General features: G+C 36.8%; 4 protein-coding genes across 11 annotated transcripts in view; 1 reads left to right on the top strand and 3 right to left on the bottom strand.

The window, feature by feature from the left end:
- The window catches only part of si:dkey-117m1.4, a 20,236-nt gene extending 19,365 nt beyond the window's left edge, over positions 1-871 (bottom strand). The window contains exon 1 of the mRNA XM_042716579.1: positions 713-871. Within this exon, the coding sequence (XP_042572513.1) occupies positions 713-804 (92 nt within the window). The 5' untranslated portion in view covers positions 805-871. The remainder of the gene's footprint in view (positions 1-712) is intronic.
- A 3,294-nt stretch (positions 872-4,165) lies between these two features.
- Positions 4,166-7,081, bottom strand: cntf (ciliary neurotrophic factor). Of its 3 annotated transcripts, none has more exons than XM_042716581.1 (4): positions 6,923-7,081; positions 6,712-6,841; positions 5,299-5,592; positions 4,166-5,175 (listed from the first exon to the last, which is right to left on the bottom strand). In XM_042716581.1, the coding sequence occupies exons 2-4, from the start codon at positions 6,820-6,822 to the stop codon at positions 4,987-4,989; spliced, it is 594 nt and encodes a 197-aa protein (XP_042572515.1). In that variant the 5' UTR covers positions 6,823-6,841; positions 6,923-7,081; the 3' UTR covers positions 4,166-4,986. The 3 variants fall into 3 exon arrangements, with proteins under 3 accessions (XP_042572515.1, XP_042572517.1, XP_042572516.1); XM_042716583.1 differs by having other exon boundaries at positions 6,712-6,838; positions 6,923-7,077; XM_042716582.1 differs by having other exon boundaries at positions 6,712-7,074.
- Positions 7,082-9,610: 2,529 nt separating this feature from the next.
- Positions 9,611-12,412, top strand: LOC109078353. Its single transcript, XM_019093647.2, has 2 exons — positions 9,611-9,808; positions 11,384-12,412. The coding sequence occupies exons 1-2, from the start codon at positions 9,735-9,737 to the stop codon at positions 12,009-12,011; spliced, it is 702 nt and encodes a 233-aa protein (XP_018949192.2). The 5' UTR covers positions 9,611-9,734; the 3' UTR covers positions 12,012-12,412.
- A 1,420-nt stretch (positions 12,413-13,832) lies between these two features.
- Positions 13,833-22,350, bottom strand: LOC109078360 (E3 ubiquitin-protein ligase ZFP91-like). 6 transcript variants are annotated; one of them, XM_042716585.1, is made up of 12 exons: positions 21,562-22,349; positions 21,244-21,278; positions 19,984-20,085; positions 19,829-19,865; positions 19,324-19,434; positions 18,525-18,602; positions 18,270-18,443; positions 18,045-18,092; positions 17,475-17,553; positions 17,281-17,395; positions 17,091-17,190; positions 13,833-15,045 (listed from the first exon to the last, which is right to left on the bottom strand). In XM_042716585.1, exons 1-12 carry the CDS (start codon positions 21,954-21,956, stop codon positions 14,061-14,063), a joined length of 2,259 nt encoding a protein of 752 aa, XP_042572519.1. In that variant the 5' UTR covers positions 21,957-22,349; the 3' UTR covers positions 13,833-14,060. The 6 variants fall into 6 exon arrangements, with proteins under 6 accessions (XP_042572519.1, XP_018949202.1, XP_042572520.1 ...); XM_019093657.2 differs by having other exon boundaries at positions 18,045-18,095; positions 21,562-22,345; XM_042716586.1 differs by lacking the exon at positions 19,324-19,434 and having other exon boundaries at positions 18,045-18,095; positions 21,562-22,350.

Consider the following 22,350-nt stretch of genomic DNA (forward strand, 5'->3'; position numbering starts at 1 on the left):
AGACACACACGCAGTCACACACACACATACACGCGCTCTCCCTGTGACACACACACACACCCTCATTGACACAGACACACACGCAATCACACACACACGCAATCACCCACTCTCTCTCTCTCTCTCTCACACACACACACACACACACACACACACACCCTCTCTTTCTCTCCCTGTGACACAGACACACGCAATCACCCACACACACACTCACTCACACACACACACACACACACACACACCCTCCATCTAAAAAGTGTTCTGGTGTACGTTCCTCCAGTGAAAAAGTCTCCCTCTCACACACACACACACACACACACACACACACACACACACGCGCTCTCTCACACGTCAATTGTTTATTCGGAGTTAATAGTGATTAAAAAGCTACATTCTGCATTATTTTTAAACTGAAAATAAATCAGACTAGTTACTTAGCCACTCGTTTAAATGACACACACACCTGATTCCAGTCACAACAGAGAGATAACGTTATTTATAAAGAACAATTTAACTTCATAACTGATTAAATACAACATTTATTTGGTTTTAATTACAAAATTGTTTACCTACAACTATTTTAAAAACTTTAGTCATTACGATAATTTTGTCGTAACAAAAAAGTGATATTTCTGTCAGACGTTTCTGAGCTTTAAAGTCAGTGTCATCTCTGAAAATGTTACTGTTTTCTAGCGTTTGTTCACTCCCTCACCCTCGCGGCTGCGGCGGTTTGCTGCTCTCTCCGTTGCTGTCCAGCGGCGGGGGCTCCCGGTAGTCAAAGAGCGACCGAACGTTCTCCGCCATTCCCGCCGATGAGCGATGTCCTCTCTCGCGCGATGCGCTCGCTCTCTCCCTCTCTATGTACAGGTTCTTGCGGACGATACCATTCACGCAGACGCTAGGGGAGGACAATCGGTGCCTTTGTAATGCAGCACTTGTAAATACTTCGATGGACATTTTTGTTTGAAACCCACCTGCCTTATAACACTTCATTTTGTCTTTGTTGCCAGTGTAAAATTATTGAAACTATGAAAAAACAGAAATGTAAACTCCCCCATATTAAATAAATGGTTGCGTCCTGTAGTATAGGTTGGGTGCTGGGGTGGTTTTTCTGTTTCTAAGCGAAGTTGATTGTACTCATCAGATAATATTGACAGGTCTATCGCTGTCTGCTTTATATGTTACGGCTGAAGAAATATTTCACATTCATTTAATTCATGACTAACTTTGATCAAAAAACAACAACATTGCTCTTTACGTTATGTTTTTTTTTTTTTTTTTTTTTTATGTTAACGTTGATACAGTAGGGTTCTCTAATTCCCCCCCAGAATATATACCCACATATGAGCTCGATGTTTATAAATAAGGGCTATGCAATGGAGAAAAAGATCACATTTTCATAATACAATGTATTTATATACTCTTTAAATTTTCAATAAAAAAAAATTAACTGATATGAGCTAAATCCGCTCATAAAATATTTTCAAATGATGTAATCTCATTGAGACTATTCTGGATTTCTCTATCACACCACAAACCTCTGACGCACAGATCTAAACACACCCTTCCCCCACTCTCATCTCTCTCTCTCACACACACACACATACACACACACACACACACACACACACATCACTCACTCACACACACACACACACACACACACACACACACACACACACACACACACACACACACACCACACACACACACACACACACACACACACACACACACAAGAGCATGCACCATCACAGACTCACTCACTCACTCACTCACTCTCTCTCTCACACACACACACACACACACACACAGGAGCATGCACCATCACAGACTCTCTCTCTCTCTCTCTCTCTCTCTCTCTCTCTCTCACACACACACACACACACACACACACAAGAGCATGCACCATCACCAGACCACTCACTCACTCACTCACACACTCACAATCACACTCACTCACACTCACACACACACACACACACACACACACACACACACCATGCACCATCACAGACTCTCTCTCTCTCTCTCTCTCTCTCTCTCTCTCTCTCTCACACACACACACACACACACACAAGAGCATGCACCATCACAGACTCACTCACACACATAGACAGACAGGCAGCCTTCAAGTGTACATACAATCTGAGACTACTATTCAAAAACCCACTCAAACATACATACATGTAATAGTTAGATAACTATCTATTAAAATGCACACATAGATATATAACCCTTCTATAAATACAGACATTTAAATCATAGTACACACTAGACATACATACGTTATTGTCAATTAATAATTCACTCTTCAATCTCCTACACACATGTTGGGTTTCTATGTTTTATGGGAACATTCCATAGGCATAATATTTTTTATATTGTACAAACTCTACCTAACACCACCTCAAAACAAACCCACCCAAAAAAACATAACAAAAATTCAGCAATTTTAGATTTTCAAAAACATTCTGTATGATTTATAAACTTGTTCTTCAAATGTCCCCAAAAGGTCCAAATTTATTTTATTACTATCCTTATATTTTCCCCTCATTCTGTCCCCATAACGTAGGGAATACCAGGACCACACACACACACACACACACACACACACACACACACACACACACACACACACACACACACACACACACACACTCAGGGAGTCTCCATAGATGCAATGGTTTTTATACTGTACAACCTGTATTTCTCTCTAGAAAATAACCTAACCTTTCCCCTCAAAGGAAACTCCTGGCATTTTTTTTTTTTTTTTAAACAGTTTAGTGCATTTTTAAAGCCGTTTGGTTAAGGACACAGGAAGTGTCCTCATAAACACTATTTTTATGTTGTAATACCCATGTCATTAAACACATTTGTGTATATACCTCATAAACCATGTATTGAAGCACACACACTCACACTGTAGATCTCAAAAAAGCATGTGTTCACACACACACACACACACACACACACACACACAATCCGACTCTCACACAGATTCTCCCTCCTACGCAAGTGCACACACACACACATTCCCCCTTTCTCGCCTCACACACACACTCGCTCTCTGTTACACACCCCTCCCCCTTCCATTCTCTCTCACACACACATCCTGCCTCGCTCGCACACATCACATACACACATTCTCTCTCTCACTCTGTAACTCACTTGCACATGCATATACTCAGACAAATACACACATACAATAACACACACATCCACACACACCCCTCCCCCTTTCACAGGCATCCTGCCTCTCTTCCAACACACACACACACACACACACACACTCAGATCACAAACATACACTCCACCCCCTCTCTTCCAAACACACATCCTGCTTTTCCTTTATCACAGTTGTCCACATATACACACACATACAAAAAGAGTCATCAAACTGTAAGTTATTGACAGAAACCTGTTTGAATGACAGCTCAGATATAACCATTTATTGCAGTGCAAGTTTAAAATGCATATATTAATAATAAATTATTATATGGTAGTGTTTTTCTTTCGTCACCAATTCCAGTCTCTTCATACAGTAACCAGGTGCTGAATCATTAATGCTCTTCCACCAGAGTTCCTCCATACAGTACGTCACATAAATCAAAGACCGACACAGGCTTGCAAAGATATGGATTTTGAGTAGATACTAAACATGCTAAAATCAGTGTAAAGGCACAATGACTTCAATTATCATGAAAAAGGCCTTGTCTGGACCCTTTTCAGAGTCACTTCTGACAAAAGTTGACCTGGAATAAAAAGCAGAACATTTTGTAGCCAGCAGAGGGCATGAGTGTTTCATGATGGGGAAATTAATCCAAACAAACATTAACAGATGGTACACTTAATAACTGTCCATGCATATGTAACAGGAATGACAAGCATTTGAATAATAAATGTGAAGAAGCAGCCTTTTAAAGTTATGAATCACTGTTTGTACAGTAGATTGTTCTAGATATTTGAAACAGTAGATTATCATTTTGAGGAGAAATTTCCAGGGATATTCCACCAAAAATGAATATTCCTTCATCATTTACGCACTCACGTTTACTCATGATGTTCTAAAGAATGTAGGGGTCAAAAAAAAATTAATAATAATAATATAAGAGATAAAGATATAAACATATTTGTTAAAATGAACTATGAGAATTAACTATTAAATATCAGTTAATGCATAAACTCCTGTAAACTAATAATGAGCAATATTTTTTTTTCAGCATTTATTAACTTTTGATGTTAGGTAATAAAAAATAAGAATTGTTTATTGTTCATGTCAGTTAACAGTGTATTAAGTAGTGTTAACTGATACAACTTTTGATTAAAAACAAGTTTGTATATGTTGAAATCAAGATTAGCTAGGGTTAATAAATGCTGGGGAAGTTCAGTTAACTAATGTTAACAAATGAAATCTTACTGTAAAATGCTACCAACATTTTTATATTTTCTTTTGCATTCCACAAAGGATAGTGCAGGCTTAATAACACAGATTCAGAATGACACAAGGGTGTGTAAATGATGACAGAATGCTAATTTCTGTGCGAACTATCCCTTATAGATACAAATAAATGCATACAGTAATACTGATATGCAAACAAAAGTATAATATATTAACTCACTTTGATCATCATGGTCAATTTAAAAAAAAAAGGTCTGCAGTGTCTTCTATGACTCAACAATCTAAAGGTCAACAATCTTGAAAGGTAATAAAACCATACAGTACATTTACATTCATTGCTACAGTCTAAAATCTAATTTTAATGACCAAGAAATATATTAAAATAACTTTCATAAAATAATATCATGTCCAAACCCTCCCCTCCTGCTTTCCCCATGCTGGAATGCTGAATTCCAGTGACTGCATCCAGATCCTCTGACTCTCTACATTCTCCATGCTGTACTGAAATTCCTTCTCCTCATTCTTATCATTCTGACCTCTTCCTCTCCACCCTTTCATTCTCTTTTTTCATCACGTATCCAGTCTCACTTCCTTATTTTCCCGGCGCCTCTTCTTGTCCTTCGGGACATTGTCTTTGGTGCTTTCTCCATCTCTGCTGGCATCGAGTGGAGGGTGTCAGATGTTTGGCCAGTCCAGTGCACGAGGTCCTGCAGCACTCGTACAATCCACATCTTCAGACCGAAACTCCCACTGGCCGCTTGACCATCCAGCTCCTTTCACACAAGCACAGACAGACAGTTTATGAAACTGAGATGTTTTTATCAGAACAGCATCACATTTATGAGAAAACAGAGCAGCAATATATTTAAATGGCTGGTTAAACATCACTTCCGCACCTCTTTAACTTTAGCTTCAAATTTTTGCCCATCCACTAGCAGCTGCTCTGTGCTTGCCAACAGGTGCCCCAGACGATCCCTCACAGTTTTCCGCTTTCTCTTGTACTCGCTGTCTTCGTCGGAAAATTCTGCATCTTCCCGGGTAATGACATCTTCCAGAAGTCGCAGACACTCCTTGAGCGCAGCATGCAGGATAGATATTTTTTCTTCATCTGACAGCTGAGGAACCAGTGGAGGAATGGACACTAAATAATCTCCGTCAACCGGCGAGGACGGCAGTGATTCACTGTTTCTCTAAACCGTGAGACAAAGGGAATGAGTGGAGGTTACAAGAAACGTTGAATGTAATGAGCAGAAAGTACAAGATGACGAAACTGATAAACAAACATGTGGTGAACATATGAATAAATGCAGCAATTAGAAAATAATAAAAAATAGAGACAAACTAACTTGAATAAACTTGTACAGCCAACACACAATTTCCAAAAGTCACCTGAAGATTGTATTTATTTAATTATTGTTTATTTAACAGGGCAAATAAAGAATAACATTATTGCACAGTATTGAGCAGCGGATGTTTGAGGGCGAACTTGGGTAAACTAGGAAACTTTTTGCAATTGAGATGACTGGTTGAGGTTAGAAACACAAGCAATTAAAAATCTACAACTTAACACACACACACATACAGAGAGAGAGAGAGAAATAATGATCACAATTTATAGTTTAAGCCCGTTTTTATCTATTTAAAACAACCAAAAAGTTGCATATTTCTTTCAAAGTATATGAAATGAAAAACACATCACAAATATTGTATCCTCTCACCTTCAGCCAGAGCTTTTCTCTCCACTTTAGCCTGATGCTCATAGAAGCATGATGTTGGCATTTTATTAAGTCACTAATTAATAATGCAGCACCCTCTGAAGCCTTCAGCCGATCAGCTCGTGCTGTACTTCGGCTGAATGGGAATCAAATGTTGCTCACCTGTTTCTAAAGTTCAAAGACTCCCCTACATTCCAAACCGCTCCCAAGTTTCAGGCTACTTTTCCACCGAAACAAGCTGAAACTCAGAATTGTTTCAACATTCAGGGAAAACAAGAGTGAAGGTGGTGGACCTGAACAATCTGGCAGGTATCCAAAAAGGGTTGTTTTTTTTTATTACTGGAACAATCACGCTTTATAATCCAGCAGCACTTTCCATTCGCTGCGCGCACCGACAAGTCTGGATACCCCGCAGCCGCTCAGACAACGCTGTCACTGACACAATGCATCTGCTGCTTCCCCCAGACATTCCTTCAACTAAATGTCATGATGCCGATGACTTCAGTTTGCGTCGCACACCATGCAGGCCATAATTAGGAAAAGCTGGACGGTTAAATATAATAATTAGATTAGTTCTGTATAAATAAGACTTACGTATAACTCCAGGAGTTGGATGCAGTCCTTATGAAGCAGCCGGGCTAAAGCTGCGGTTCTCCCTGCGTGGCCCCGCAACCCATGACGACCGTTTGCACTTCTGCCAGCCATTTATACTCAAAAACACCTACTATTTGAAAAATAACGTTTGATTCAACAGCAGGAATAAATCAGCATATATTCTTGCTTTTATAGAACCCCCCCATACTACCGTAGGCTGTATAGATGTTAAATGGTGATGATCCTCAGTCGCTGTTTCTCAGTAGCGGTTATTGCTGCAGTTTATTCACTTTCGCCAAAATACCTCTCACAGCACGACTTACAGAACGCTGTTCTCCCGTTTTAATGTAGTTCTGATTTAGCCGTGACTCCGCCTTTTTATGGGAACGTGGTGCGTTTGAGGGGCTGGGAAAGTCAAGACGGAATTTCATTGGCGCAGAGTTCACCTCACATACCCAGCGCTTAATACCAATGCAAACTGGAAAATATAAATACATAAAAAGAAAACGCACACAATAGAGCCGTTTGCTTTTAAAGTCTGGAAGGAAATGATTTTTTTTTTTGAAGTAAAATAAGGTCTGTGGTTTACATTACGTTTTATGAGTTGCATAGAATCATACCTGAAATGTGAATTTTGAGCATCTATAATGATCTATAACCAGCCTACTGTAAATTACGTCTTCAGTGATGACTGCTCATTATATTTTAAGATTTAATCTGCTCTAGATAGAAGGATGTCGTTTGGACCAGAAGCAGAGTAGGCTACAAGTTTGAGATTGAGGCAAATCTTCCCATAAGCAAATATAATATAGGCCTATGTAAACATATTAAATTTCCATATATGAAATAAATTTGTCATATTAAGTAAATAAAATATAAAAACTATTTCATATATAGGCTTATGTCTAGCCCAAATAGGTATGAGTAATATGTGGATATATATGTTATGTACATGTATATCCATCCACAAATAAATGTTGACATTTTAGAAGTAAATATGAAAGATAGACATGTATTTAAGAACGTATTACAAAAACATATATAAGCATAAAGATTTTTTGAGTATTTGTTGTTTTAATAAAGTTGCATATAAATTATGTATATGTACACATATACAGTATAAATGTGTGTGTGTGTGTGTGTGTGTATATATATATATATATATATATATATATATATAGACATATTGCTACACATAATACAAAATAAAAATAATCATATATACTATTAACATATGAACATATACAAATTTCACTATTGAATTTTAAATAGTCATGAATGTATATCTTCAAGAATGTACATATGTGAAAATAATATATGGTTTTATAGGTTGGCCTAACATATACTCTTGATATAGTGTAATATATGTCATATACATTTCCATATGGATTTAAACAAATCAAAGAACTCTGAATCTAGAATGATTAGGACGTTAATGACACTGTTTATGTAAAAGCTGATTTAGAGTTCACTCAGAGGTGAATGGATTACTTGTTTTATGTTGTTGCAAGTTGCTTAAACTATTTAATGCATGTCAAGAAATTCCTGTATGACTTTAGATTTGAATACAGAAATGTTGCACTCTAATAAGCAGCAGAAAACACAATTAAATTAGCCAAAATTTGTAAGTTCAGTTTTTGAATGGCCATTTGAATTCTGCAGAAATCTGCTGTGCTTTCTGCCAAATTCTGTGGCCATTTGTTACCTAATCACATAAGGAATTGATGCCTACGTGAAATAACAAGGAAGGGCGGTATAAATGGTTGGTATTCCACTTTTCTATTTTTCTAAGCTTATCAGTGCCCACACCTTCCCTTTTTACAATAGGGAGGCCGGAAAATGTTATAACCTGTAACTCAGACATTTATTTGGGACATTTATTGTGTCTCAAACTGTGATATATTAGGCCCATATTTGTCTAGAAGTAGAAATACTTAGGAATACACAACATTTCCCTAAATTGCGTGAAGTGTGAAAGTGATGTTATTAAAACCTATATTTCACTATACTCACATATGTAACCCCTTCCTATATGTGGCAACTTAATTGTGCCTTCTTATATCAAGTGATGTGAAACATTTCTTTGCATATTGTGGTTTCACTAGAAGCTGTGGAAAAGTGACAGGACAGAACATGACTCTGTTTGCAGACTGTGCATGAGAGAAGATACACACTGTTGCCATATTCCTTCCGCTACTGATAACAGCTGCTACACTCATCTTAAACATTAAAAATAAATTCCAGTGCCGAATCGCTATTCATTTTACCACTTGTTAACAAAGTTGTTATGGGTACAAAAAAAGTCTCATTATGTCCCATCAGTGCCCAGCACCACTGTAAATGATGCATGTCTCTTGGTGTATTAGGCCTGCTTTAAAAGACTTCAGTGTTAATTTAGTATTATTTATATAATATTTATTGCAATGTATATTAATGCTTTGAGTATTTTAGTTTTATATTAATTGTAATTAAAGTTTCATTAACATGCTGCTTTATTTTTATTTTATTTTATAGTAATTTTTTTTGGGGGGCTTTTGTAATATATATATACACACACATAATATATATATATATATATATATATATATATATATATATATATATATATATATATATATATATATATATATATTATATATATTATATTTATCTATATTGTCATTTTTATTATTGTATAGCCTAATTTTAAAACATCGAATTATTTATTTCATTTAGTTGCCAAAGTAAAATTTCTAATTTTTAGTATTATTTTAGCAGTTTATGTTTAAGTATTTGATCTAATATTTCAATTTTATTTTTATTATTGGTTAAATTTATATAATTGTCGCAATACCATTCCGGGCCTCGCGGTGGCACATTCATTTACTTTTTATTTCCACGAAAATCTGTTTGGGGACCAAGAAGAAAACCCGACTTCCGGATAAACAAACGATTGTGACAATTGAATCTCGATATCCAGTCATACTAATAAGTTTTTCAAAGAATTTGTATCACAGTTCTCAATAACTTGTATATAACTGGACATGAATTCGCTTGTGGGATACGGGGTTTCATCCGAGTCAGAAGATGAAGAGAAAGGAGAAGACCATACGAAGGAGTAAGTAATTCATAATTAAATAAACAAATACATTATTTATAATATTCAGTATAGGAGTTTTTAATTTGAGAAAGGCAAGTGTAAAGAGTAGCTTCCACGCTCATAATCTTAAATCTTATAAGGATAGCTCATTCAAAAATAAAAAATTGTCATCATTTACTCATTATCGTGTAATAACAAGCTAACATGAATTCAGTGGAACAAAATTATATATATATTCACCTTAAAAGTAGTCCACACGACTTGTGGACTGTATTCCAAGTCTTCTGAAGCCAAATGATAGCTTTTTGTAAGGAAATATAAGTCCTGTAATTTAATACTGTAAATCCAAATCTTGTTTGAGAGCGATGGTCACCATTCACTTTCATTATGTGGTAAAGAACTTATTGTTCTACAATAACTCATTTTGTGGTTTAAAAGTATATTGTTTAACTTGCAGATAATGTACAAATTAAACTAAAAAGCCGCTTGGAGTATGCTTTCACCACTGCTTCTTAACATTTTTTTTTTTAAAGTGCACTTTGCAATAATGTCAAATTGAAAGTTTTACTTCAACTTACATTTTTAATTGTTTTGTTTAATTTGTTGTTGTGCTTTACAGATTATTTTGATGTGTTCACATACTAAAGCACATGTAAATGCTTGATTCTAATTTGAACTGTAGTGTGTTATTTGATATTACATTTTAAATTAAATAATTACGTGTAAATACAAATATATTTGAATACATGACATACAAATTTCAATAGAAATAATTAAAGCACATTTACTGTATTTCAAAGAATAGAATTATGAAATTACACTTTAACTGTATTTCAAAGAATAGAATTATGAAATTACATTACAAAGTAGTGCTGTCAAATGATTAATCACATGCAAAATAAGTTTTTGTTTGCATAATATTTGTGTTCTGTGTATATTTATTATATAAATACATTGTATATGTTTTGAAAACATTTACGTCTATATTTATATTCACATAATTAACATTATAAATAAATATATTTAATCTATAAACATTTCTGAAATATGTACATGCTTATGTGTGTATTTATATATACATAATAAATATACACAGCACACATACATATATTATGTAAACAAAAACTTTTAATTTGGATGCGATTATTTGACAGCACTAATATAAAGATGTTCTTAAGTTCCGCTTTAGTGGATCAAAAAAAAAAAATCAATCTCAACTAAAACCAATTAAAATAAATATAAACTAAAACAAAAATATAATTTTAATTTAATATATTAATATTAAGTGCTTAAAACATAACGTTCTGTTCGCACTTAAGTTCATTCTTTTAAAGTGTATTATTTCAGTAAGGTTTGAGAAACTGTGCTTCTTTTTCACAAGGGTGATAGGGGTGTTTTGTGTGTGTGTGTGTGTGTGTGTGTGCAAACTAAGAAAGAATATAATAAAAGTTAGAAAAAAGTTTGACAGCAGTGGTCACCATTCACGTTCATGAATAAACGATGATATGATGAAAAGGTCAGTTATTCCTTTGATGAGCTGAGAATGATCAAGTATCACTTTTTAGATAAACATCTTTAATTATTTCTGCTTAGGTCCTTCAAAAAGACAGAATGCACTGTAGAGAAGACGAAAAGCCATAATTTCCTGTTGGAGTCGGAATCGCTTTCCAGTGAGTCTGAATCTGGTCCAGAGAATGAGGATCAAGAGGAGCCGCCCACTGCCGATCGCTCCTTTTCCAAGCCCTTGCCGCTCCCCTCCGTCCGTCCTCACACTCACAAGCTCCCTCCTCCACCTCTGGGAGGATCCAGCTCGGGTGGAGCGCTTACAGGCAGCAGTGTGTTTGCTAATCCATTCAAAGAGCTGGCTGAGGAGAGACTGAATGTCCTACAGAAACATGTACCTCTTACTTTACAAGCGCGCCCCACCCAGATTGACGGTAAGCGCATTTGTGTGGCCTACAGGAAGGATGGCCGCTGCCGCTTTGGAAGCCGCTGCAAGTTCGCACATGACAGCGATCTGCAGAGTAATCGCGTGGTCACCTCTGACAGTGGACCAAAAGACAATGTTGCAGTTTCACACGATGATGGTCCGCTGGCTTCTCGTGAGGAAGACGCAGAGAAAGACAATGAACAGCAAAAGAAGAGAAGAGTGGGGGTGAATGATTCTCTCATTCCACCAAAACGTGCACTCAAGCAGTATGCCAGACTCTCACAACCATAAAAAATCAAAACTTTTTGTCTGTATGACATAATTTGGGTAACAACTTACATTTATGTAAAAAACATACACGATGATGTGTTATATTTATTGAGTTAATATGTTACTGATGAGATTGTGTTAATTAGTCTTAGATTTTCTCCAGAGGTTTTTGTTTTGTAGACAAAGGCGATGTGTTCAATACTACCAGAGAAAGACTTGTGAAAATTCTTCTAACAAATGTAAGGAATAGATTTCATTATTAAAATGGCATTTATCTAGGTCTTATTTGGCTTCCAAAAGCCCCCTTTCTAATCCTACATTAGTCTAATTCTAAGGTTTTGAAACAATAAATGTAAGTATGTATACATATTGTGTATTTGATGACTCTAAAAAAATATATATATGGTCAATATATTTTCAAATTAAAGTGTCCTTTTTTTTACTATTATGGTTCATTTCACCTAGGTTTGAACTATATATTGGTGTTGTATCTGTTACTGGTGATATTGCAGACTTCTTTTCATAAAATTAGTAGCTATAAGTTTAAATTTGATATACACAAAGATGCATTAAATTCATGGTGACAAAATATTTTTATAAATAATGACACAAAAGTATATTTCAAGTAAATGCTGTTATTTTAAAGTTTATATTCATCAAAGAATCATGAAAAAAATGTATTCTGGTTTACACAGCACAAGTGTTTTCAACATTTATAATAATAAATGTTTCTTCAGCACCAAATTAGCATATTAGAATTATTATTTCTAAAGGATTATGTTACATATAAGAGAAATGGCTGCTGAAAATTCAGCTTTGCCATCTCAGGAATTATTTTAAAATGTATTAAAATAGCTTTAATTGAACCAGTATTTAACAATATTAGTGTTAACAGCTATTTAGAAAAAGTAAAAAAAAAAAAACCTTAAAAATACTACACCAAACTAGTAGTGTATATCAGCCAATTTTAAATTTTTTCGCCTTTTTTGCATTTATATTACTTTTGCCATCATCAAATGCTCAAAGTTTAAAAACACTAATAATTTAATAAGATATGTAGTAGTGATGCATAAATTCACTTGAAACATTTAAAACTTCTGATTTGTTTTTAGTGTTTTATTTTAAATTTATTTAGACAAAATAGGATGGAATTTTAATATTTACCATAACATGAAAATGATCAGCTTATCTGTAATATGGGTGCATCCCTAATTTCTACAGTACCTAGTCAAGCCACATGATGGCACAAGTTTGCTTACACACAATGGCTTTACTCACACAGACTACTGTGAATTAAAGGGATACTACACCCCAAAATGAAAATTTTGTCATTAATCACTTACCCCTGTGTCATTCCAAACCCGTAAAAGCTCAGTTCGTCTTTGGAAGACAATTTAAGATATTTTGGATGAAAACCTGGAGGCTTGAGACTGTCGCATAGACTGCAGAGTAAATAGCAGTGTCAAGGTCCATAAAAGGTATGAAAGTCATCATCAGAATACTCCATCTGCCATCAGACGTGCAATCTGGGTTATATGAAGTGATGGGAACACTTTTTGTAAGCAAAGAAAACAAAAATAATGACTTTATTCAATAATTCCTTTGTCAACGGTCTCCTCTGTGTCTCTTCATATCACTGTATGCTCTTCTGTATCATCCGTGCCACAAGGATGCGCTGTTTCTACATGTATTTAGCTTTGAATAAAAATAAAACAGTGCATCCTAGTGGCACGGATGACAGTGATTAATGACAAAAATTTTCATTTTGGGGTGGAGTATCCCTTTAAGGTCTGTGGAAGCCTCTACAGCTACAAAACAACACACTCACACACACAAAACAGATGTCGTTGTTGGAGGGGACTATAACTGTTTATATACAAAATGAACAATGACAATAACTCAAAACACAGTCTCCCTGGTACAGACATTTCTACAAAGCTACCAAAAGTTAATGTGATTACATATAACGTATTTATGACTCTATATATTTAACTTCAGGGCGTGTAGGAGCGCGAGAAATAACAGTCATCTCACTATCTTCCATTTTACACCTTCAACACTCTTCCTTCACTACAGCAGAACACGCTGTATTTGGCCGTCTGAACTGTCCGTCATGTTTGGCTCCTCCCCCTCTCCACCCACCCCCCAAACCCCACCCCCACTTCCGTTCTCATTAGTCCCGTCTCCCTCCCAGACCACATGTCTCGTCTCTGAAGGAGTAGTGGAAGACTGGGGAGATGTAGATGATGAGGAGGCAGGATCGCCCCCGAATCCCAAAACGCTCCGGGAGTCAGCGGACGCCTCAGGCAGGGCTTGGGAGAGAAGGGGAGTATTGGGAGCCGGGTTGTGGCTTGGGGGCCTAGAGAGGGTCTGGTTTTGATGTGGCTGGGTGGTTTGAAGAGGCAGCTGCTGTGCGACAGACACCAGTGGGAGCTGCTGCGGAGGAAGAGCTCTGAAGGCCATGTGGACAATCTGGGATTGAGGGCTGTAGGACTGAACGGGCAGCTGCTGGACCAAAGCGGCCTGCTGGGTGATGCTGGTCGTGGAGGGCTGAATGGGTAGCTGCTGGATTTGGTGTTGCTGCGTCGAGACGAACTGTAGTGGCATCTGCAGAGAGTGAGCAGAGGTCTGCTGTGAAGGAGCACTGTTTTCCTCTTCTGTCGAGGTCAAGGCCAGGGTCACCGGTACCTCCATGGTGTGTAGCGGGTGATCCTGATCCACAACCATCGCTGGACCCACCTGACCCGATGGTATCGCAGAGCTCCCTTTGGCCTCAGGGACCACCTGCTCTGTCTGCATGGAGCCTGTGGAGGTCTCCAGCAGCGAGGTGACTCCGGTAGGAGTGGTGATGAGGGCTCCAGCATTGGAGGCCAGGGCCTCAGCAATGAGCACCTCGGGGTGGCTCTTGGCTTTGTGAGCCACCACACTGTCCTTCTTTTCGAACTTCTTGCCGCAGATGCTGCAGGAGAACTGGTACGTGGCATCTGCATCGTGCTTTTTCATGTGCCAGTTAAGGGAGGCCTTCTGACGGCAAGTGAAACCACAGATTTCACACCTAGAGAGGAAATCAGATGCTTGAAATTTACTGTCATTTCTTTTTTTATAGATCCGTGAAATGACAACAGTGGAGATCTTGCATTTTATTTGACTATTCTACAATGTCAAATGGGAAGTGTGCCATTTTTACAATACCGAAAATTTAACAAGACAACTAAAATAGTCTCCTGACATCTCCTTGAATACTGACAATTCCACAAAGCAACCAAAAGGTGAAGCAATTACACACAATATTTCTATATTTCACTTCAGGGTGTGACAAATAACAGTCATCTCACTATCTTCCATGTTTCATTTACGTTTACATTTACGCATTTTAGCAGACGCTTTTATCCAAAGCAACTTACAGTGCATTTAAGCTAACATTTTTAACCTAACATGTGTTCCCTGGGAATCAAACCCACAACCTTTTGCGCTGCTAACGCAATGCTCCACCACTGAGCCGTGGTTCTACATCAGAACGAGCTGGATTTGGCAGCCTGAGCTGTCTATTATGTTTTGCTCCACATTTCCTTAATAATGACTTAATTTTGTATGTAATCATTTACAAATAATATATATTTGTTAATGAGTGCTGGAAGTGAAGGAGACCTATGATCAGTTGTGCATAAAACATAAAAATCAGCTTTCATGTATTTCAGCTTATTATTCATATTAAGTGGCACTGGGGATCCTGGTGGTTTAATTCTTGGTTTAACAGCAATTTATAAATGATTTAATACAAAATCAATAGCAGTTATTAAGATTGATATTGTTCGGAGTTTATAAAATGTGATTGGGATAATAATTATGCATGCATTCTAGGGATGCATGACTTGGGGATAAAAGCTAATTGGGATTTTATAATGAAAATAAAAAAATTGTGATTGTTTAAATGCAATTTTTTTAAAGAGCTTCGGGTTTACTTTGCTTTTTTGTAGGGCTGGACAATTTGACCCAAAACACTGTGATTATATACCAATATACTTATAAAATAATAATTAAACATACAATATTAAACATTACCATAGTAATACGGTTTAGTATTATACTATTTAATAGTAATACTATTTCATTGTTCAAAAAAAGTACTTAAGAAAAATAATGATTTTATATATCCAAATGACAGTACTAATATTAATGTCTTAATTTAGTCATTTTTAAAAGTTAAACCATCAAGCTTTTATTTTGCCAAATACTGTGAATATAGTGAAATTATGCGACTTTTAATCCAAATCAACGTTTAAAGGGTTAGTTCACCCAAAATGAAAATTCTGTCATTAATTACTCACCCTCATATCGTTCCAAACCCATAAAACCTTCGTTCATCTTCGGAACACAAATTAAGATATTTTTGATAAAATCTGAGAGCTCTCTGACCCTCCAAACACAGCAACACAACTGCAATGTTCCCAGGTCCAGAAACGTAGCAAGGACATCTGTTAAATAGTCTATGTGGATCAACTGTAGTTTTATAAAGCTACGAGACTGCTTTTTGTGCGCAAAGAAAACAATAAAAACATAATTTATTCAACAATTCTTCTCCCTGAGTTCAAAATGGTCTTCTGCCATTTTGGAGAGAACCACAAAACGTTCAGTAAACAACGCTCATTACTACTTTTTTACCGATATCCTTGCTACATTTCTGGACCTGGGAACATTGAAGATGCACAGCTGTCTATGAAGGTTAGAGAGCTCTCAGATTTGATCAAAAATATCTAAATTTGTGTTCTGAGGAAGAACTCTTTTCTTACTGTTTTCTAACAAAATTAAGGTCTTACGGGTTTGGAACAACATGAGGTGAGTAATTAAAGACATAATTTTATGTCTTTAATATAAAATTACCTTTTAATATAATTTTTTATTTGTTAAGTGCCCATGTAATAAGCAGGACAATTAACAGTCAGCTGGTCATTATCACAAGATTAAACCCTTCAGAAGATACAAAACCTGATTTTCTGTTGGTGTTTGTTTTACAAAAATGATCAAGCGCCTGTACTTATTCTTCTCAGCTGGACAAGTAAAAGTATGCAGTAGTGTATAAGCAGCAGAGATTCAACTTACTGCAGTGGTTTCTCTCCGGTGTGTATCATTCGATGCACAGCCAGGTTGTGAGAGCTCTTGAAGGCGCGAGCACAGAACTCACAGATATAGTCTCTCTGATCTGAAAAAGACTGTACTTTAAAAAAGGCAGCCAACCAAAGACACTTCACGATAACCATTTCAAGCTTTACACTGGATGTGTCTATCTTACCGGTGTGGTGCTTGGCATGCCGCAGTAGCTGTTTCTGCAGCCGGAAGAGTCGTCCGCATGAGGGATGAGGGCAGACGTACTTCTTCTTCATCAGGTGTTGGTATTTAATGTGATGCTGCAGGAGAGAAAGACAACAGAAAGGCTTCAGGTCTGAAGTGTCAGTCAGTGAGGGAATCACTAGTTTGCATTTGTACCTGTAAGTAACGTGGATGGGCCAGCACTGTACCACATCCTTCCATTTCACAACGCACATACTGCACCGGCGGCTTTTTCCTGAGTACAAGAACAAATGATCACCATATAAAAGGAATCTTCCAGTTACAAATTAAATCATGGCATGCTGTCACTTATTACAAAATATAATTTCAACACATCTGTAAAAAGAGCAATGTCATTTGATTGTACAAAACTTTAAATATATCATATACCACTAATACACTGTTATAATTATAGCCATAATCAGGACTGCAACACTTCTTGAACGATGAATTTTAATTTTCCACGAATTAGCATTTTTTAGTCCAAAAAAATTTTAGCCACTACACTTTCCAGTAAGCAGATACTAAAAAATAAATAAATGTATATATATATTTGTTTAATTATTTAATAATTAAATAGTCTTACCAATATATATATATTTGTTTAATTATTTAATAATTAAATAGTCTTACCAATTTTGGTATTCTAAATAAAAAGGGAGATGGATAGAGCTCTACTCATGTTTTAGGACTGTTTTCAGCGTTCAATGTGAGATGCTTTGTTACCTTCTTTTAGGAAGACGAGGGCTTTTATCATCTTTCCTTCTTCGCCCTCTTCTAAGACAAAAAACAACAAAGTCTGATGGTTAATATTTGTTTATCATTCACTAAGCCAAATAATAAAACATAATGTTTCAATTAACACAACCCAACACACAAAACATTTTGTTGCAGGGGTGTCAAGTTGTGTTTCCATCACAAACATACAAAACAACACAATCAGTGACTCACTTCCTGGGTGGCTCGGCACCTTCCTCAACTTCAGCGGCGGTCTGCACATCTGTGCTCTCCCCTCCCTCAGTTTTTATCTCTGTCTCTTGATCTGTTGCATTCTCTTGCATTGCAGCCTTGACTTTCTTCTCTGTCAGTCTAGTAGGGGGTCTGCGCCTCAACTTAGGAATTTCCCTGCACAGAAAAACAACAGAAATAAGGGGGTGTTGGAGACAAGCAATTCAGAAGACACATGGAAAAACACACTTCTCATACTTAGGATCGTAGCTCTGGTCATTCGTGTCATCTCTAAAAGAGACATCTTCATCAGTGCTGACGGTGTCCTCTTCCTCACTGTTGAACAAAAAAAACATTGGCAACAAGCCATAATCAGCATACATAATCTAAAACACGACTTAGATTAGTAATAATACAGCAGTGTTTCTAAATCTTTCCATATTTTTGAATCGCTCTATTTTAAATTTTCTTAAAGAAAACATACATGTATGCAATGCACCAATGCAATAACTTTAAAGGGTTAGATAAAATTATTCATCAAGACACTCTAGGCAGTATCAGTGTACATGCTACATTAAGCTTGACACTTACAGCATGTATATTTAGAACACCGCCCAATACCCTCAGTATTTCCATACAATAATTACAGAAATTTTCTTCAAAGCTTAATAAAATGCACACATAATCAACAAAGAACTGACAATTTTCTCACAAACAGAAATGTGTCTCTGGTGACCATGACGAGAAAAACTAATGTTTTATAGAGAAATTGTCTTTATGGTAACTTTTCTTGGGCTGGAAATCACAATTTTATAATTCCCTGATATTTACAGGTTTTCCATGAGACTGTAGATCCTGACAAGTCCGAATAATTACCAACTTTCATTTTATCATTAACTGAATATTACTGTAATCATGCAATAACACAACATCAGATGTCTGTCATTTATCAAATGAAACCATAACTGTTACCAAAAGGTTTTAACAATGTTCAAGCCATATTAATGTCAATTCCAAATGACTACAATCAGTATACATACACAAGGTACAAGATTACCTATGAGAATAGGGTAGATAGTTTTCATCTTTTGGATCATCCACAAATGGACACTCTTCCACTTCTATAACATCTTCATCATCCATGCTCTCCTCTTCCTTTTTCTCCACACTAAAATATGGCAGTTAACAAACATAGGGCTTGTTAGACCAACTCCAAACACTACACTACCATCAGTGTCTTCAAAGACCCCACGAAATGGCTTGACAAGCACTGTTTTTTTCCAGTATTGAAACTGGTCTTGTCTTTTTTTTTTTAACAAACAGCCAATAGCCTTAAGTTGACTTCACAGCGTAAAATAAAATACACAAACCACAACACAATACTAAAAGGAAAACAAAAATTTTAATGCAAAAGGTAATGCAAGATAGTTTTGGCCCATTTTTTCATGAACAGAAACGCTATGCATATTAAATGCATATAAAACCACAAAACTCCAGCTTTGATTTCATGGGGTCTTTCATGAGAAAGTGTTCATGTGTTCTCATGATAAATGTGCAATCACCTTGTTCCTGTCTTTTCGACCGCTTTATTGGCCTCCTCTGCAAGCAAAATGTGCAACCATTATAGTTATTTATATATATGTTTTGTGGTGTGTATTTGATCAAGCATTTGTAGTGGACCTGTTCAGTCTACTACATTAAAAGCTCAGCAGCGTACCATAGTCAATGTCCATTTCTGGCTCAATTTTAAACACAGTCCTAGGCGAGCCCCGGCAGGTGCGGGCCCCTGAGCGCACCTGCACCCGTCTGCCGCGGGCCGCTGGAAGAGAACACAGTCACATGAAGCAGAATCAGATCACATCCTAAGCCAAACTGCTTTAGCATTTATTCCTTAAAAGTACCTAGTATCTCTTTATAGGTTTTTGTACTTTTAATTACTAGTATGTTAGATACTAGTACTTATTCCAAAGGTGGGTACATCTATTTAATTTGTCACTAGTACATATTAATTACATACTAGTATGTATTTCTTTGCTAATAGTCAACATCCCGATAATAACTAGCTCTTACTGGTTACATATTGCGATTTTTGCCAAAGAATTCTGCGTTAATATGTGACTTAAATATTCAATAATACTTTACAGTAAGGTTCCTCAACAAATTTACTACTTTGTTAACATTACTTAACAAAAGTACAACTGTTCATTATTTATTCATATTAGCTCAGGCCCATTAAATAATATTAACAGATAAAACCTTTCATTTTAATAATGAACAGTATTAGTAAACATTTACATTTATATTAACTGAGATCGATTATTATTGTAGTTACCAGATATTCAGATAACTATTCACAACCTACTTTATAGTTCTATGTATTTTGTATTGCAATGGTTGCTGGTATCAATTCCAGTTTTACAAGTACCAATTAAATACACACTAGTACCTACTTACTATTACTACTAGTAGATTGTGTCCCAATGATAACTAGTAGTAACATGTTTAATTTTAACTATAAAGCAGCTATTCTGACTAGTCATTGTTTATGATAATACAGGTACTAGTATATCAAATAAATAACTACCTGTAAAGGTAAAATAGATGGTTACTTTTGGGGGAAAGTCACTAGTTACAAAGAAATAAAGTACTAGAACCCAATAGTTACTAGCCAAACTGTAACACAAAGTAGTCGAAAGTGAATACTTGATATCTATACTATACTTGGTATACTTGAGTCACAAAGCTTCACAGAATTTAATGGCAAAAAAAGTTCTTTGTTAACAATAACAATTCAATTTAATAATTATTATTCATAATTAAAATGCAACTATTAGAATACGTACTAGTATCTAATGAATACAGTCACTTTTGGAATACTCAGTTTTTTAAACAGAATTGACAGAAAACTAATAAAACGGCTTGCCATATACAGCCTCCTTTAGATGCTCATTAACAAAATAAATGGCATTTAAAGTACCTCGATTAACCAGCGCATCCTTGTTTTCTTCAAACCTGTCATAAGACGGAGAAACAGGCTGATTTATTTATCATGTCTCATCTTTCAGATCATCCTTCCAGTGTCAAAGAGTGCGTGATTTATTTTGCCCCACTACTCTCTTAGAAACACATCTGCTTTCACTAGTGTAAATGTAAACGCTGCAGTCTGTCAGCATCCCGCCTAAATGTGTGAAATTAGCACAAAAATGCCAAGCCTTGTTATCAGGACCTGCACAAACGAGGCCTTGTTATTGTGCTCTAAAACATGTCATATTCGAGGCTCAAAAGGCGCACGTACTCATCCGGAAGGTCGCAGTCGCCGCTGAACTCTCTGGCCGCATTCGATGAACCCTGCGCGGCTGCTGCGCTCTTCCTGCGCCGCGGGCATTTCGCTTTCCTCCGGCGATTCGCCGCAGCCTCGCGTGTCACTTCACCCTGACCCTCCCCGATATATCTCTGCCTCCACACGGGAATCGCTCGCGTTGACCTGTCCCGTAAAACCCGCCCGGATCCCGCCACGCTCGGCGCAGCTCCGTTTGTCTCGGGTGGGCAAGTCCCTTCGGTCTTCAGACACCCGTCGCCCCGTCCTCTGAATGCCCTGCACGGGGTGGATGCGGTACTCTGCCCCGCGGATTTCTCCAGGGCCGCCTCATTCTCCATCTCATCTTTGTTGTTCGAGAGCTGCGGCTCCATCACCGCTAAAGTTGTTTTCTCGATACGTTACTTCAGGATGCCTCAAAAATGCTCAACAAAATGAAACATAACTTGAAAAAAAACAGGAGGCATAAAATATGAAAAATGTTGGGTTGCTAACGGCCCTGATCCGATTGTCAAACATATTTTAATGGACGCTCTTGCATTGCAAGATGCAAAAATGTAAGTGGTATAAATAGAAAACTTAGTCTATCACTCTATAATAACGGTGCAAAATTAATTTTAAACACCCAGACCCTATATTTAGGTTCTTAAAGCTATAGTAAGCCACGCTGTTAGCAGCACCCACTGCTATCGCTCTTTGTTGCGTCTCCTTTAAGTCGAGATAAAGCCGCAGACGAGCTCAGCAGCGACGCACAGCGCTGCGGCTGTA

The sequence above is a fragment of the Cyprinus carpio genome, chromosome B1 (assembly GCF_018340385.1).
Source record: "Cyprinus carpio isolate SPL01 chromosome B1, ASM1834038v1, whole genome shotgun sequence".
NCBI classification, from domain to species: domain Eukaryota; kingdom Metazoa; phylum Chordata; class Actinopteri; order Cypriniformes; family Cyprinidae; genus Cyprinus; species Cyprinus carpio.

Coding starts and splice junctions, on each gene's coding strand:
- cntf (XM_042716581.1), bottom strand. CDS start 6,822: ATGGCTGGCAGAAGTGCAAACGGTCGTCATGGGTTGCGGGGCCACGCA. Junction 5,593..6,711: donor TCCAACTCCTGGAGTTATAC/GTAAGTCTTATT, acceptor CTCACGGTTTAG/AGAAACAGTGAATCACTGCC. Junction 5,176..5,298: donor TTGAAGCTAAAGTTAAAGAG/GTGCGGAAGTGA, acceptor CTTGTGTGAAAG/GAGCTGGATGGTCAAGCGGC.
- LOC109078353 (XM_019093647.2), top strand. CDS start 9,735: ATGAATTCGCTTGTGGGATACGGGGTTTCATCCGAGTCAGAAGATGAA. Junction 9,809..11,383: donor GGAGAAGACCATACGAAGGA/GTAAGTAATTCA, acceptor ATTTCTGCTTAG/GTCCTTCAAAAAGACAGAAT.
- LOC109078360 (XM_019093657.2), bottom strand. CDS start 21,956: ATGGAGCCGCAGCTCTCGAACAACAAAGATGAGATGGAGAATGAGGCG. Junction 19,435..19,828: donor GTCGAAAAGACAGGAACAAG/GTGATTGCACAT, acceptor GCCATATTTTAG/TGTGGAGAAAAAGGAAGAGG. Junction 15,046..17,090: donor ACCGGAGAGAAACCACTGCA/GTAAGTTGAATC, acceptor TTTCCTCTCTAG/GTGTGAAATCTGTGGTTTCA.